The 12498-nt window shown below is 53.9% G+C and overlaps 2 protein-coding genes across 4 annotated transcripts; both read left to right on the top strand.

Annotated features, from left to right (window-relative positions):
• The first annotated feature begins 2183 nt into the window (after window positions 1–2183).
• Window positions 2184–7058, top strand: DCTN3 (dynactin subunit 3). Its single transcript, XM_061376518.1, has 7 exons — window positions 2184–2326; window positions 2450–2534; window positions 3773–3859; window positions 4470–4553; window positions 5194–5252; window positions 5975–6034; window positions 6665–7058. Exons 1-7 carry the CDS (start codon window positions 2228–2230, stop codon window positions 6752–6754), a joined length of 564 nt encoding a protein of 187 aa, XP_061232502.1. The 5' UTR covers window positions 2184–2227; the 3' UTR covers window positions 6755–7058.
• Window positions 7059–7481: 423 nt separating this feature from the next.
• RPP25L (ribonuclease P/MRP subunit p25 like) lies at window positions 7482–10655 on the top strand. 3 transcript variants are annotated; one of them, XM_061376535.1, is made up of 2 exons: window positions 7482–7502; window positions 9510–10655. In XM_061376535.1, the coding sequence occupies exon 2, from the start codon at window positions 9519–9521 to the stop codon at window positions 10077–10079; it is 561 nt and encodes a 186-aa protein (XP_061232519.1). In that variant the 5' UTR covers window positions 7482–7502; window positions 9510–9518; the 3' UTR covers window positions 10080–10655. The 3 variants fall into 3 exon arrangements, with proteins under 3 accessions (XP_061232519.1, XP_061232518.1, XP_061232517.1); XM_061376534.1 differs by lacking the exon at window positions 7482–7502 and adding an exon at window positions 8076–8196; XM_061376533.1 differs by lacking the exon at window positions 7482–7502 and adding an exon at window positions 8622–8694.
• The last annotated feature ends 1843 nt before the right edge of the window (window positions 10656–12498 follow it).

Here is a 12498-nt window from a genome sequence, read left to right as displayed (position 1 = left end):
CAAGTCCCAGGTAAGGGCTGCCTGAATTTCCCACCTTGAGGAAGTGGGTGATCTGAGACCCTCTATAATGGTCAACTGTGTATCTGTGGGCACTGTCCATCATGCTGGGCACATCCAGTACCTCTAAACACAGACCAGCACTATGTAAGCAGCTCTCAGCCCTTTGTGCAGCCCGCAGTCACTTCTGCTAATGAAGCTGTTTCTATTTGTCACTTTTGTGGAACAAAGCACAGCTCTTCCTCTCTGAAGATCCCACTTCAACAGCCCAGCTATTGATTCCTGGGAAAAAAGGTGGAGTGCACAGAGCCTCTGCCTGCTCCTGCTGCCTGAGTGCTCCCCACAGCTCCCCCAGGGAGATTTGGGAGGCCATAGGTGTTGCTGGGGCCCTGGGCCACCCCACAGCTCCCTCCTACAACCTGCCAGCCCTGTACAGCTCCCTGTAGGAACACACTTAGGACAAAGCATTTGTAAGGCACAGTGGGTTTTGTTCTCAGCAAAGGGCACTGAAAGGGTCCCCAAAGCCATCCAGCCTTTCATTGTCAGCCATACTAACAAAGCATTTGCTGTTAGCAGATGGTTTTGACCAAATAACCTGGCTTGGGACTTAGGCTGGGTGCTCCCTGTGGCATGGCAAATGCAACACCCAGCTCCATGCTCACAGCCACAAGGAACAGAGACTCAACACTCCAGCCTAGTGCAGGGCTAAAGCTACACGGTCAAGCTGAGCCCTCGTGTGCAGGGAACATCACTTTGAAGGTGTTCTGAAGGCTCACAAGCTTCTTCCTCTGCAGTTTGGAAAGGCTCCGGGTTTTCCTCTGTGGTGGATGCTGGCACCATGAATTCATCCCATGTCTCTGAGAGAGCCCTGTCATTGCAAGTGCTGGTTGCAGGCAGCGGTGGGACTGGGGCTGGCTGCTGCCTTCATTAGCACATCCCTTCTTATGAGCATCCCTGCACTGGTCGATAGGATAAAGGTGAACCCGGGCAGGCTGAGGCCTGGGGGAAAGCCCGCAGCAGACTCCTGGATTTCAAAGGCCCTTGATTCCACTTGCCCATAGATCACTATTATCAATTTCTTTTAATATATCCAAGTGTCTCTTTCCTGGAGGACCACTCCGGAATGAAGCAGACATCGACCGCCAGCAGCCGCCGTGCCTCCCTCTGCAGTGCAAATCACCATCGACCAACCGCAGCCACCCCTCTTCCACACCGAAAGGGGCCTCGCACCCTTCCCCTTCCCTTCCCTTCTCCTTCCCTTCCCTTCCTTTCCCTTCCCCCTCCCCCTACCTCTTCTCCCCCCTTCCCCTTCCCTCTTTTCCCTTCCCTTTCCGCTCCCCCTCCTTCCCCCTTCCCCTTCCCGCCATCCCCTTCCCTTCTTCCCCTTCCCTCCTTGCCCTTCCATTCACTTCCCTTCCTTCCCCCTTCCCTTTCCCCTTCCCCTCCCTTCCCTTCCTTTCCTTTCCCTTTCCCCTTCCCTTCCTTTCCTTTCCCTTTCCCCTTCCCCTTCCCTTTCCCTTTCCCCTTCCCCTTCCCTTTCCCTTTCCCCCTTTCCCCTTCCCCTTCCCTTTCCTTTCCCCTTCCCCTTCCCTTTCCTTTCCCCTTCCCCTTCCCTTTCCTTTCCCTTTCCCCTTTCCCCTTCCCCTCCCTTCCCTTCCCTTCCCTTCCCCTTCCCTTCCCTTCCCTTCCCTTCCCTTCCCTTCCCTTCCCTTCCCTTCCCTTCCCTTCCCTTCCCTTCCCTTCCCTTCCCTTCCCTTCCCTTCCCTTCCCTTCCCTTCCCTTCCCTTCTCTCCCCTCCTTCTCCCTTCCCTTCTCTCCCCTCCTTTTCCTTTCCTTTTCTCCTCCTTCTCCCTTCCCCCCTTTCCTTTCCTTTCCTTTCCTTGCCTTGCCTTGCCTTGCCTTGCCTTGCCTTGCCTTGCCTTGCCTTGCCTTGCCTTGCCTTGCCTTGCCTTGCCTTGCCTTTGCCTTTGCCTTTGCCTTTGCCTTTGCCTTTGCCTTTGCCTTGCCTTCCCTTCCCTTCCCTTCCCTTTCGTTCCCCTCCCTTCCCTTTGTTCCCCTCCCCTCCCTCCCCTCCCCTCCCCTCCCCTCCCCTCCCCTCCCCTCCCCTCCCCTCCCCTCCCCTCCCCTCCCCTCCCTTCCCGTCTCCGTGGCAACGGCGGCCCTAGCAACGCACCTCCGTGCAGCGGTGCGGAGCGGAAGCGACGCGCGAGTGCTTCCGGCCGGCGGCAAGATGGCGGCAGGGGCGGTGGAGTTGCAGCGGCTGCAGTGGCGCTTGGAGGAGGTGGAGCAGCGCATCGGTGTCGGCGATGGGGCTTCCGGAACGCGCAAGGTGCCGGGGCTTGGGGGAGGGCCTCCGTTGGTCAGGGGATGGCTCTGTCTGCCCGCCGGGGCCATGTCGAGGTCTGGGCCCGGCGAGGTGTGACAGGCCCGTCCCCTTGCGGTGCCTCTGCAGGTGGCGGATGAGCTGGTGAAGGTGCAGGTGGCGCTGAACAATATCGCCAGCAAGAGGGAGAGGATCAAAATCCTGTTTAAGAAAAGTGAGTGGAGTTGGACGGGGGTATCGGGAGCAGTCAGAGGGGTGGAGGAGCTCGAAACCCCTGTGTGGCGATCTGCTCCTCTAAACAAAAATGGCTTCCCATGTGGGCGCCTTTGATGCGGGGTTCTTGTTTCACATATTTTGTGGAGAAATAAGGGTCTTTCTGCCTGTGATTCTCCAGCTTAGCTGTTGGGTGTGGGAAGTCAGAATCATGGGTTGGAAAGGACCTTAAGATCATCGAGTTCCAACCCCCCTGCCATGGGCAGGAACACCTCACAGTAGACCATGTCACTCAAGGCACTGTTCAGCCTTGCCTTGAACACTGCCAGAGATGGGGCATTTGTCACTTCTGTGGGCAGCCTGGTCCAGTGCCTCACCACCCACTCAGTAAAGAATTTCTTCCTTATATCTAATCTGAGCTTCTCTTCTTTCAGTTTAAAATCATTCCCCCTTGTCCTGTCACTACAGTCCTTGATGAACAGTCCCTCTCTGGCATCCCTGTAGGCTGTACAACCTGTTATTTGCATGATATCTGCCTGTATGGGCACAGTGATGTGCACCACCTGAAGTGCAGTTTTTGAGGGTTGTTGGAGCATGAGTTCCTGAAATGACTTCTTGCACACTTGGACTTCCTGGGCACACCGTCCCTCCTGTGTGTGGTGGGAGGAATAAGGGTCACACACAGCCACTGGTGGATGGATACTGGGACCTGCCTCCGAACTGGGGGATGTCAGGAGCAGACGTCAGAGTGGTGCTTTGACCCAGAAATCTGTCTCTTGGCCAAGGTTTGCTGTGTGGTGTCGCAGCAGGAGCAGGCTGCTTAGGGAGGATCACTGTGGGCCAAGGCTGTGGTGGACATTCAGTATAAAAATGTAAACTGTGCATGCGTAGATGATTTTGAGGACCAGGATGAAGGGGTAATGGCTGGTTGTGTTTCAAGGGCAGGAAGAAGCAGATTTCACTTGCCTTTATGGGCATTTGTCATAATCCAAATGAAAATAAGTGTCGCAGGTGTCCATCATGAAGCAGTTACATGACTTGAACCATTTGTTAGTTCTTGGTCACAGCACTCCAAAGTCACATTATTTTCAAGTGCTATAAAAAGTAATCTGAAAAGCCCTGACCCTAAATGTGCTGTGTGTAGACAGTAACCTGATGCATAGCATGGGGGAAAATTGTACTTGTAAACGCGGTAACATCTCTGCTACTTTTTGTCTCCAAACCTATTTTTCACTCTAGTTGAAGATGTAATAAAATACCTTGACCCTCAGTACATTGATCGTATGGCTATTCCAGACACCATAAAGCTGCAGTTCATCTTGGCAGGTATGGCGTGAAATGAGACAGGGGAGTCTTTTCGGTGCTATAAAAGTTGTCTTTTACCTAAGCTGGATTGGGATAGATGTCTTTTCTTTAGTTTTAAAGATCTGGTAAGGCACCCCCTTTACAGCTGTTAGAGAGATGGTTTGTACAAGCATGTCTGTCACCCACAGTGCTCCCATGCTGCAGTTTTATCAGTTTGGATCTTTTTAGTATTGATCAATTTAACAGTGAATTAATAAAAGGTTGGAAGGAAAAACTGTAACTAGATCAGGTTTTCTCACCTCACTTCCAGCACTCTGTAGGCTTTAACAAAAGCGGAGGACCTTTGGATGTATTTTAAACACCTTCTAAGCTTGTCCTCTTTTGCCCCAAAGAATATGCTTCAGCCTTGTCTTGGTATAAGTCTGCGAATGAAACTTGGTAGAGATTCTCCTGCCTTAAGTTGGTGTGAACCAAGATCCAGAGATAAACAACACAAAAGTCTAAACAAAATCATAAACACCCCCATTATGTACAGCTAGGTCACCTGGAAAAGTTACCTCACCAGTATCTGTGAAAAACCAAAGCAGCATCTTGTACTTACTGATGTTGCTTATTGTCCCTTCCCACCTAGAGGAGCAGCTGATTCCTTCCAGAGCAGCCCTTCTGGAGCAGGTGAAGAACCTTCAGCCCGTCTTGGACAGTACCAGTATCCAAGGTACGCATATTCTGCAAGTTTGAGCTGCAGATGCCACCCCCAGGCTGTTGCCTCTCCTGTTTTGTTTTGTGGTTGTTGTGTTTCTTTTCTTCCATGAGCCTCAAACTAGAGGACAGCAAAGCACAAAATCCAGAGTGAGTAGAATAGGCATAAACTTAGTAGGATGTCTTTTCCTCTCTCACGCTGCTGTGACATCCCAGGCAAGGTCAGGGATCTGATAGAATAGGTCAGGAAGCAGGTTAGAGACAGCGTCATGCAGAGAGGATGAAGACAAGCAGGGAATTCCTACCTGTGAACCTATCCCTGTTCCTGGAATAGATGGAGATGCCTTTTTAATTGCTTGCCATAACATTCATCCAAGTAGTTTACTCTGATGCAGTTCTTGATTAACCCTCAACTTGCAAGCATCCCCAAACTCATGCCATCCAGAAGAGTTAGCAGATAAACTTGGTATTTAATATAGAGGGTAGCCAGTGGTGCTTTTCAATCACATAAAAGTTGTGTTTGTGGTGTGTGGCACTTGCATTCAGTGACTAGAGTTCTACTGTGATGCTCTGGTGGAGAAGGAATGGTCTTATTTTGAGAACTAATCCCATGTGCTGTGAAACAAACTAAATGGATTTCTCTTCTGTGCTCTCAGCGGTTCCTGACCATGCAGCCAAACTACAGCGACTGTCTCAAATCCACATACAGCAGCAGGTAGCATGAACGTTCTTCACAGTCCTGACTATCAGGGAGAGTAACCATTTGTCAGTAGCTGTACTGACACTCCTGTATGTGCAATTGCTTGAATATATAGCAGGTTTTTTTCAGTCCCAGGATATTCATACTGCAGTCTTAAGTTTAAGTACCTGGGGGGGAAGTACTTATGATTTCTAACAACTGAGTCTGAGCTGGAAAAGCACTTTGCCTACTGTAATTGCTCAAACCAGAGGTTTGAGTGACAGTAAGTGGCAGTGGGTTTAACCATCTGGCATTTCCCCTTTCACTGGGGCGCTAAGGTAAAGCATTGCAGTCTTCCAGTGTCTTTGTTCTGGAAGGCTGTTGACTTCTGTCACCTTGTCACTTCACCCTTTCCTTCCCCGTTTGAGCACTCCTGAAGCTGGCACTGAGTAGCTTGGGTAGTGCCTAACACCCCTTTGAGCATTTAGCTGTAAGTTTCCATTCTGGGGAAAGCAAGGCATGGATGCTGAGGAGAGGCAGGCAGTAGTGCAAGCCCAGGGGCTTTGCTGCGTTGTAGTCATGGGTGTTCGTAACTTTTCTCTTGGATGTTTAAATCCTTCTAGCTGTAATGAGTGGCCACAGTCAGGGCCTGAGCTGCAATCTCAGTCCTGGCCTTGGATGGGTGTTGGCAGGGACTGGGCAGGCAGATGTCCTTCAGTTTATTTGTTGTTCACTGACCGCAGCTCCCCTCTTTGCAGGAACAGCGTCACCACCTCACTGATAGTGTCAAGACACTCCTTGAAGACTACAACAAGATGGTATCCTTTGAGCCTTGAGCCATGCACAGCTGAACTGCTGTGTCAGCCTGTCTCCTGGGCTGACTCCCGCCATCAGATGTTGTTGGATCCACACCCCTGGGTTCAATGGCCAGTGTCCTTTCTGATGTGGTGACCCCATGTCCTTGTCATACCCTTCTCAGGAGCAGAGCTAAGGGCCAAAACTGCTGGTCTCTGAGAAGAGAAAGGCAGGGTGCCACTGTGAGCGAGAGTTCCTGTGCTGGATCGCTCACAGTGTGCTGACATCTCTGCCAGATGACTGCTGGTCTCCGCAACCTGCATGAGCTAAACAGTGGCTGTTCTTATCTGCGTAGAATCCCAGTTCTGAGACACATCCTAAAACCACGGAGCACAGGGAGGCTCTGCTCTTTTCTGTAGAAAGACCCTCAGAATGCAGTGTTCAGAAGTGCCTCCTGAGCTCCCATTGTTGTTTGGTGCTCGGCAGTGGGTAAGTGCCTGGGTGGTTTGAGTCCATGCAGGCTTTCTGCAGCTTGGTGTCCCAGGCTTTTCTTCACCCAAGGAATCAGGATTGTACCGGGACTGTTGGGGTGCTCTGAGCTTGGTTTCTTCCCTCCAATTCCCACATCTTTTTCCTTAAAGAGTTGCATCCAGACCCTGCTTCTCTCCAAGCAGTTTGTCCAGTGGAATGAAATACTGACTCAGCTGGAAACTGCCAAGGAAGCCAAACCCGTGGCAGAGTAATGGGCATCCCAGGAGCACTGAGAACCCAGGGGACCCTGCTGGCCTTTGGTCTCTCTGGAGAGGCTGCAGCACTGCTTCCACCCCACAGATATCTGCCTCTTCCCACTTGGTGTGAGCATGCTGTCAATGACACTGCAGGCGCACAGGGTCACCCCGGCTCTGTGGCCAAGCTCTGTCAGCTCCAACATGAGCCACGCTAATATCACAGTTCGCAAGTCTTCCCTGAAACACCTTTTGTTTTTTAACATACTTTAAAATCCCTTTCTGCTGTACTGTGAATTGTAGTAAAGTACTGAAACACTGACTGGGTTCTTGTCCTCCCTGGGTGCAAAGACATGGGGGTCATTCTCTTTTTCCCAAGTTAACAAGTGATAGGACAAGAGGTAATGGCTTCAAGCTGCAGCAGAGGAGGTTTAGATTTCATATTAGGAACAATCCCTGCCCCAGAGAGGGTGCTCAGGCACTGGAACAGGGTGCCCAGGGCAGTGATGGAATCGCCATCTCTGGAAGTGTTCAGAAACCATGTAGGTGAGGCCCTCAGTGACATGGTTTAGTGCTGGACTTGGCAGAGCTGGGGTAATGGTTGGACTTGATCTTCAAGGTCATTTCTAACCTGGTTGATTCTGTGATTCTAAGCACTCGTCCTGCTGCCGCGGTCCCCCACCACCTGGATTTCCAAGGCTCTGAACTGCAGAGGTCCTGTGGCAGCCTGCAAATTGCCAGTGCTTTCACTCAGCCTTGGGCCAAGGTAAATCCCTTCCAGCCCTGCAGCCCTCCCCAGGCTGTGGCACAAGCTCTTACGGCTTTCTCCCCTTTCATGAGAGTGCCAGTGCCCAGGGGGATCTGGCCTGATGGGGCTCTTCCCTTGGGCCCTCCTATCCCTGAGCTGAGAGCAGGCAGTGGCTCTTGCTTTAACCCTGCCTCTGCTCACCCAGCTGCTGCTGCAAGCTGGAGCTCACAGTGGGCTCTTTCCCCTTTAGAGAGGGGTGTGAGCTGTGCCTGGCCTGCTCTGGCCATCACCTGGAGTTTCTTCTCCCACAAAGCTCTTCCCGAGTCTCGCTTTTAGAAGGGTCCCAAACCCTCACCCTCGGTGGGACGCGCACCAGCTGCGTGTGAGCAGGGATGGTGCAGGACCCCAGCACGGAGGAGCTCGGCTGACCCTGTGCGCCGCACCCGGCTGGAGCTTGCCCTGGAGCCTGCTCCCCGGCGGACCCACGCTCACCGCGGGCCGCTCCCGGCGGGTGCGCACCCGGCCTCCGGTGCGGGCGGGATCTTCGACCCCCGGGCCGGCAGGGGGCAGACACGCACCCACCCCGTCGCCCCGCCCACCGCGGTGACGTTGCAAGAGGCGGGAAGCGGCGCCCCGCCTGCCTCCTTCCGCTCGTCCCGCGCCTGCGCACGGCCGCCATCTTGTGGTGAGGCGCACCCTGAGGCGTCCGCAGGTGAGGCGCGTTCCCGCACCCCGTCCCGCTGCCATGGTCCGTCCGTCCGCCCACCGGGCTCGATCGGCCTCCCCATGGGCGCTTCTGGTGCAGCCCGACCTCCGACCGGGACCCCACAGAGGCGCCCGGCCTCCCGCAGCCCCTCATGGTGCGGCCTGCCACCCTCCCCGCCCGCCTCATGCCCCGCAGCAGCGGCCTGGCCTCCCCTCCAGCAGCCGTGGAAGCCGCCTGGCCTCCTTCCTCCCCCAGTGTGCGTTCTCTGCACAGCGGCCTGCCCCTTACCCCACCCGCCCCCACGTCCCAGTAGCGGTAGGTTCTCCAGGCTTGTCTTTCCTAACCCAAGCGACCTTCCCTGGCATCCTCTGGCAGCCTGCATCTCCATCCCCCAGCCCCGATGTCAGCCCACTGCCGTCGTAAGGGTGAAAGCCTCGTGGAGAGTGTGTGCTTCCTATGTACAGAGAGGGGACGTTGGCCAGGCCTGTTTCCACAGGGGGTGAGGTACAACGTGCTGGTTGTGGGTGAAACAGGGCTCATGACCCTGAAACCTTAGTGCTGTGTGCTTTGGCACATTGGGCTTTCTGTGGTGGGAATGTTCTACTCAGGCAGGTTTTGGTTGGGTTGGCAGTAGAGGGACCCAGTCTGGCAGGGAGGGGAGCTATAAGACTGGACCTTTCTGTCTTTCCCTCAGAAAGCACATTTTTTGTTTATCATCTGATTTTCTTTTGCCTTGTTTTTTGCTGGCGACGTGTCTCTGCCTGCAGCCCCTGACCTGTGCCTGTCTGCCCTGCATAGCTTTATCAAGTATCCAGTCCCTGCTCTTTCACCTGGGCTGGCCAGCCACGGGGTTTAGAGCCCCAGGACCCTGTTTCTGCGATAGGAGTGAGCTGGTGCAGCTGAGCTATGCCTGGGTTCATCGTGCCCATGTTCTGGTGTGTCTCACAGGGTGCAGACGTGGTCAGTCTACCCCTGGCTTCTGTTCCTAGTAGTCTCGGCTCACACATTTGTTCTCTTGTTTTGCTCTGGGGTATAGCCTGTACCTTCATCCAGGTTAGGCCCACAACCCTGTTCCTGTCACCAGCTGCCTGTCAGGACTCTGGCTGCCCTCTGGCAGTGTTTGTGCTGTAGGTATGTGCTGATGAAGACAAGTGGCTCCCCAGCATGATTATGGTATTCCTGCTGATCTTTTGGATGTGCCTTTTCAGGATCCCCCTCTCTGACAGCTCGAAGTGCCCTTTAGAGGAGAGGTTGTAGCTAATTGTGATGAGGTTCCTCTCAGTGGGAGTTTGTATTAACAGATCTGTTTTCATTTTCAGCACTGCAGAATGGAGAACTATAAGAAGACCAAAATTGTGGAGAAACCTTGTCTTCATCCTTTCACCAATTTGCCCCCTGACATTATTGAAATGAAGGTGAAAGACGGGAGCAAAATCAGGAATCTGATGGGCTATGCCATCAGCAAGATGGAGCTGGACTCGGTGAGGCAGATTCTTTTCACTGGCTCAGGCAAGGCCGTCAGCAAGACCATCACGTGTGTGGAAATCATGAAAAGGAGGCTCAAAGAACTGCACCAGATCACCAAAGTGCTCTTCAAACAGATTGAAGAGATCTGGGAACCCATTGTGCCTGAGGCAGGTCTCGATACCTTGACAGTGAAGAGAAACATTCCCGCCATATGTGTCCTACTCAGCAAAGACGCCCTCAATCCTCAGGAGCCGGGGTACCAGGCTCCGGGCTCTTTTGATGCCTTCTGTATCGAGACACTTGAAGCAGAGTCCCAGGGCCAGGTGAAGAGGAAGCAGGGTGGAGGCAGGAGAGCTGGCAGCACTGGGAAGCACCCTCCCTTCACTGGAGGAGCACCTCGAGAGCCCTGCGCCAAGTCTTGACACACCAGCACTGAGCTTGGGTGTAGTTTGGGGGGAGAGTTGGAAACAAACCAGCTGCTGCTGCTGGAAAGCTGCTGCTGAACACGGGGGCTTGCAGAGTGGTCAGGGGAGGGCAGGAGGAATTCACTGTTTCAATAGGGTATGTCTGTAGGTGTCTGAAACTGTTCTGACAAGTTCCCTTGTCAAAGGGCTGCCAGGCTGTACACGTTAGCTGCAGTTCACGGATCACAGGAGGTGTCTCTGCTTGAGCAAGGTTCAGGGAAGACGGGAGTTCTCTCTGCATGAGCAATGGCCATCAGTCTCTCACAGGGGGTGGTCCAGTGGCCCAAACAGGAGCTGTGCACACCAAGCACTGTTTGTGCAGTCAGGAAGCTCTCACTGGTGTGGAGGAGAGATGGCCCTGACGTGCATTCCCAAACAGTGGAGCACGGGGCTTCTCCGCCTCAGAGTCCATGTGCTGAGCTTGTGGGGCAGTTTGAATGTCGGACTGCAGGAATACAGCTCCATCTGTGTGCACATAGCTCCCTTTCTGTCCCCCTTTCTGCCAGAGTGGCAGGGGGTCGGGTCGTGTCGTAATCACCCTGAAATTCTGTACCTGCTCAAGTGCCTGGGGTGGTGCTGGTAGGCTCCAGAGAACCCTGTTCTTTCCCGTTTCTGCTCCTTCATAACGCACGAGTGGGTTTGAAATAAAGTTTCCTGTTCATGCAACGTGAAATTTGTCATGTCTTCCTCACCCCGCTGGAGGTCACCCTGTCAGCGCCGGTGCTGCGGCTGCTGGCTGGAGCTTCTGCTCCTCCAGCTTTCCAGAGGAAGAGAGGACTCGCTGCTCCTCTCTGACAGGGAACGGATGTGAAGTGGGGGATTTTCTTCCTGGCTTTGCTGATCACCTGTAATACCCAATAAAGGTCAGCGCTATAGGCTTGTTTTTCTGGGAAGCTTTTTGCTGTTTTGTTTTAAACCGACTGGAACTGCAGTTTTGGAAGGACTCAGCCCAGCATCTCTGAGTGAGGCAAAGAAAAAGACACCAGGTCTTTTTCAACACTATAATTTCCCACTGGAGTGTGGTGCTGGGCAGTATGGAGTGTTCAGGTGACAGGGTGAGCTCCCACCAGCACAACCCCTGCTCACACTGTCCCTGGCACTGCCTGTCCTGTTCTCTTCCCAGTCACTGACTCTGTTAGCAAGCTGCAGCAGGACCTGATGCTCTACCTTTTCAAGTCAACAAGAAACAATATAAGCATTTAAAGAAGAGATTTTACCTAAATCCAGACAGCAGGAGAGATGGTGGGTTACCTGCACAACCCAATGCCTGCACAGACAAAGGCTTCTCTCATGGTGCCCTTGCACCAGTAGGAGCTCTCACCCACCAAAAGCCTAGTCCTCTTGCCTTCTGGTGGTCTCATGCTCTGCCCCACCATTGTCCCTGGAGCTCAGTAGGAGGTCAGGAAATGACCAGACCCCTCTAGTGCTGGTGCAAGGGACAGAGCAGAGTTAAGCGGCTTTACCTTGGTGCTGCTCCCAGTTGCTGCTCACGTATGTCTAAGGAGGAGGCTGCTTTTCTTGACTAATTAGCAGATTAGTGATGAATGCCAAGGAAAGATGCTCAAGTGTCTGAACAAACAGCTTCTGACATTGCAGCAAGTGATGTGTTTGTGTTTGTTTACTGTTAAAAGCACCCTCTTGGAGAAGCGCTGATCCTCGAACAGCCAGTGTAATCCCCCCTCTCGGCAGTGGCGGATTTTAATGCCTTCTCACCAAACCTGCAGAGTTGGTCTGGTTTGTTTCACAAGTGGCCTCGGCTGACTGAGCCCGCGGGGCTGCAGCAGATCCTCCCATGTGCCACTGCTGTATGTCCGTGCAGCCCAGCCATGGCTTTCCAGAGCAGCTGTTGGTGCTGGGACTACCCCCCTGGGGTCCCCAGGACCTCCAACAGTGGGGAGAGCCCCCAGCGACCTCCCCTGTGTGCAACCTCTGTGTCCTTCATTGGGAGGGCTGTTGCAGTTACCTGTCCCGTGCCTCAGTTTCCCCAGAGGGCAGGCAGCAGTGCTTGTGCCTTGGAGGGCAGATTCCAAACCACTGAATGTCCATAAAGGATTTGTCAACCCCTGGTCCGTGGCAGTGCCAGTGCCCACCCTGCCTGCACCCCCGTGTCCCAGTAGGGACCCCAGCCCAGTCCTGCCCGCTCACACTGAGCATCCGCAAGCCCAGGGCCTGAGGTACACGTGTGTTGTACACGTGTGCGCGCACGTGTGAGCAGGGGCAGGGCCGGCAGCGGCAGGTGGTGAAGGGCAAGAGGAGGCAGCAGCAGGGAGCGCCAGGCGGTGCCCCCGGGCAGGGCAGGGCAGGGCAGGGCAGGGCAGGGCGTGCGGGGCAGTACGGATGTGCGGGACGGGGCCGGCAGAGCGCGCGCTGCCCAGCA

The sequence above is a fragment of the Neopsephotus bourkii genome, unplaced genomic scaffold (assembly GCF_033783945.1).
Source record: "Neopsephotus bourkii isolate Nb327-2 ecotype Australia unplaced genomic scaffold, CSIRO-AGI_Nbou_v1 NB_1721, whole genome shotgun sequence".
Lineage (NCBI taxonomy): Eukaryota > Metazoa > Chordata > Aves > Psittaciformes > Psittacidae > Neopsephotus > Neopsephotus bourkii.
The sequence above is the reverse complement of the archived record's forward strand: the minus strand, read 5'-3'. Positions and strand labels throughout refer to the sequence as shown.

What these genes read in the sequence shown, in the direction of transcription:
- RPP25L (XM_061376533.1), top strand. Translation starts at nt 8,647, where the DNA reads ATGTACAGAGAGGGGACGTTGGCCAGGCCTGTTTCCACAGGGGGTGAG. An exon ending in CTGTTTCCACAGGGGGTGAG is followed by an intron (nt 8,695 to 9,509) that starts GTACAACGTGCT and finishes TTTCATTTTCAG; the next exon opens with CACTGCAGAATGGAGAACTA.
- DCTN3 (XM_061376518.1), top strand. Translation starts at nt 2,228, where the DNA reads ATGGCGGCAGGGGCGGTGGAGTTGCAGCGGCTGCAGTGGCGCTTGGAG. An exon ending in GGGCTTCCGGAACGCGCAAG is followed by an intron (nt 2,327 to 2,449) that starts GTGCCGGGGCTT and finishes GTGCCTCTGCAG; the next exon opens with GTGGCGGATGAGCTGGTGAA. An exon ending in GGACAGTACCAGTATCCAAG is followed by an intron (nt 4,554 to 5,193) that starts GTACGCATATTC and finishes CTGTGCTCTCAG; the next exon opens with CGGTTCCTGACCATGCAGCC.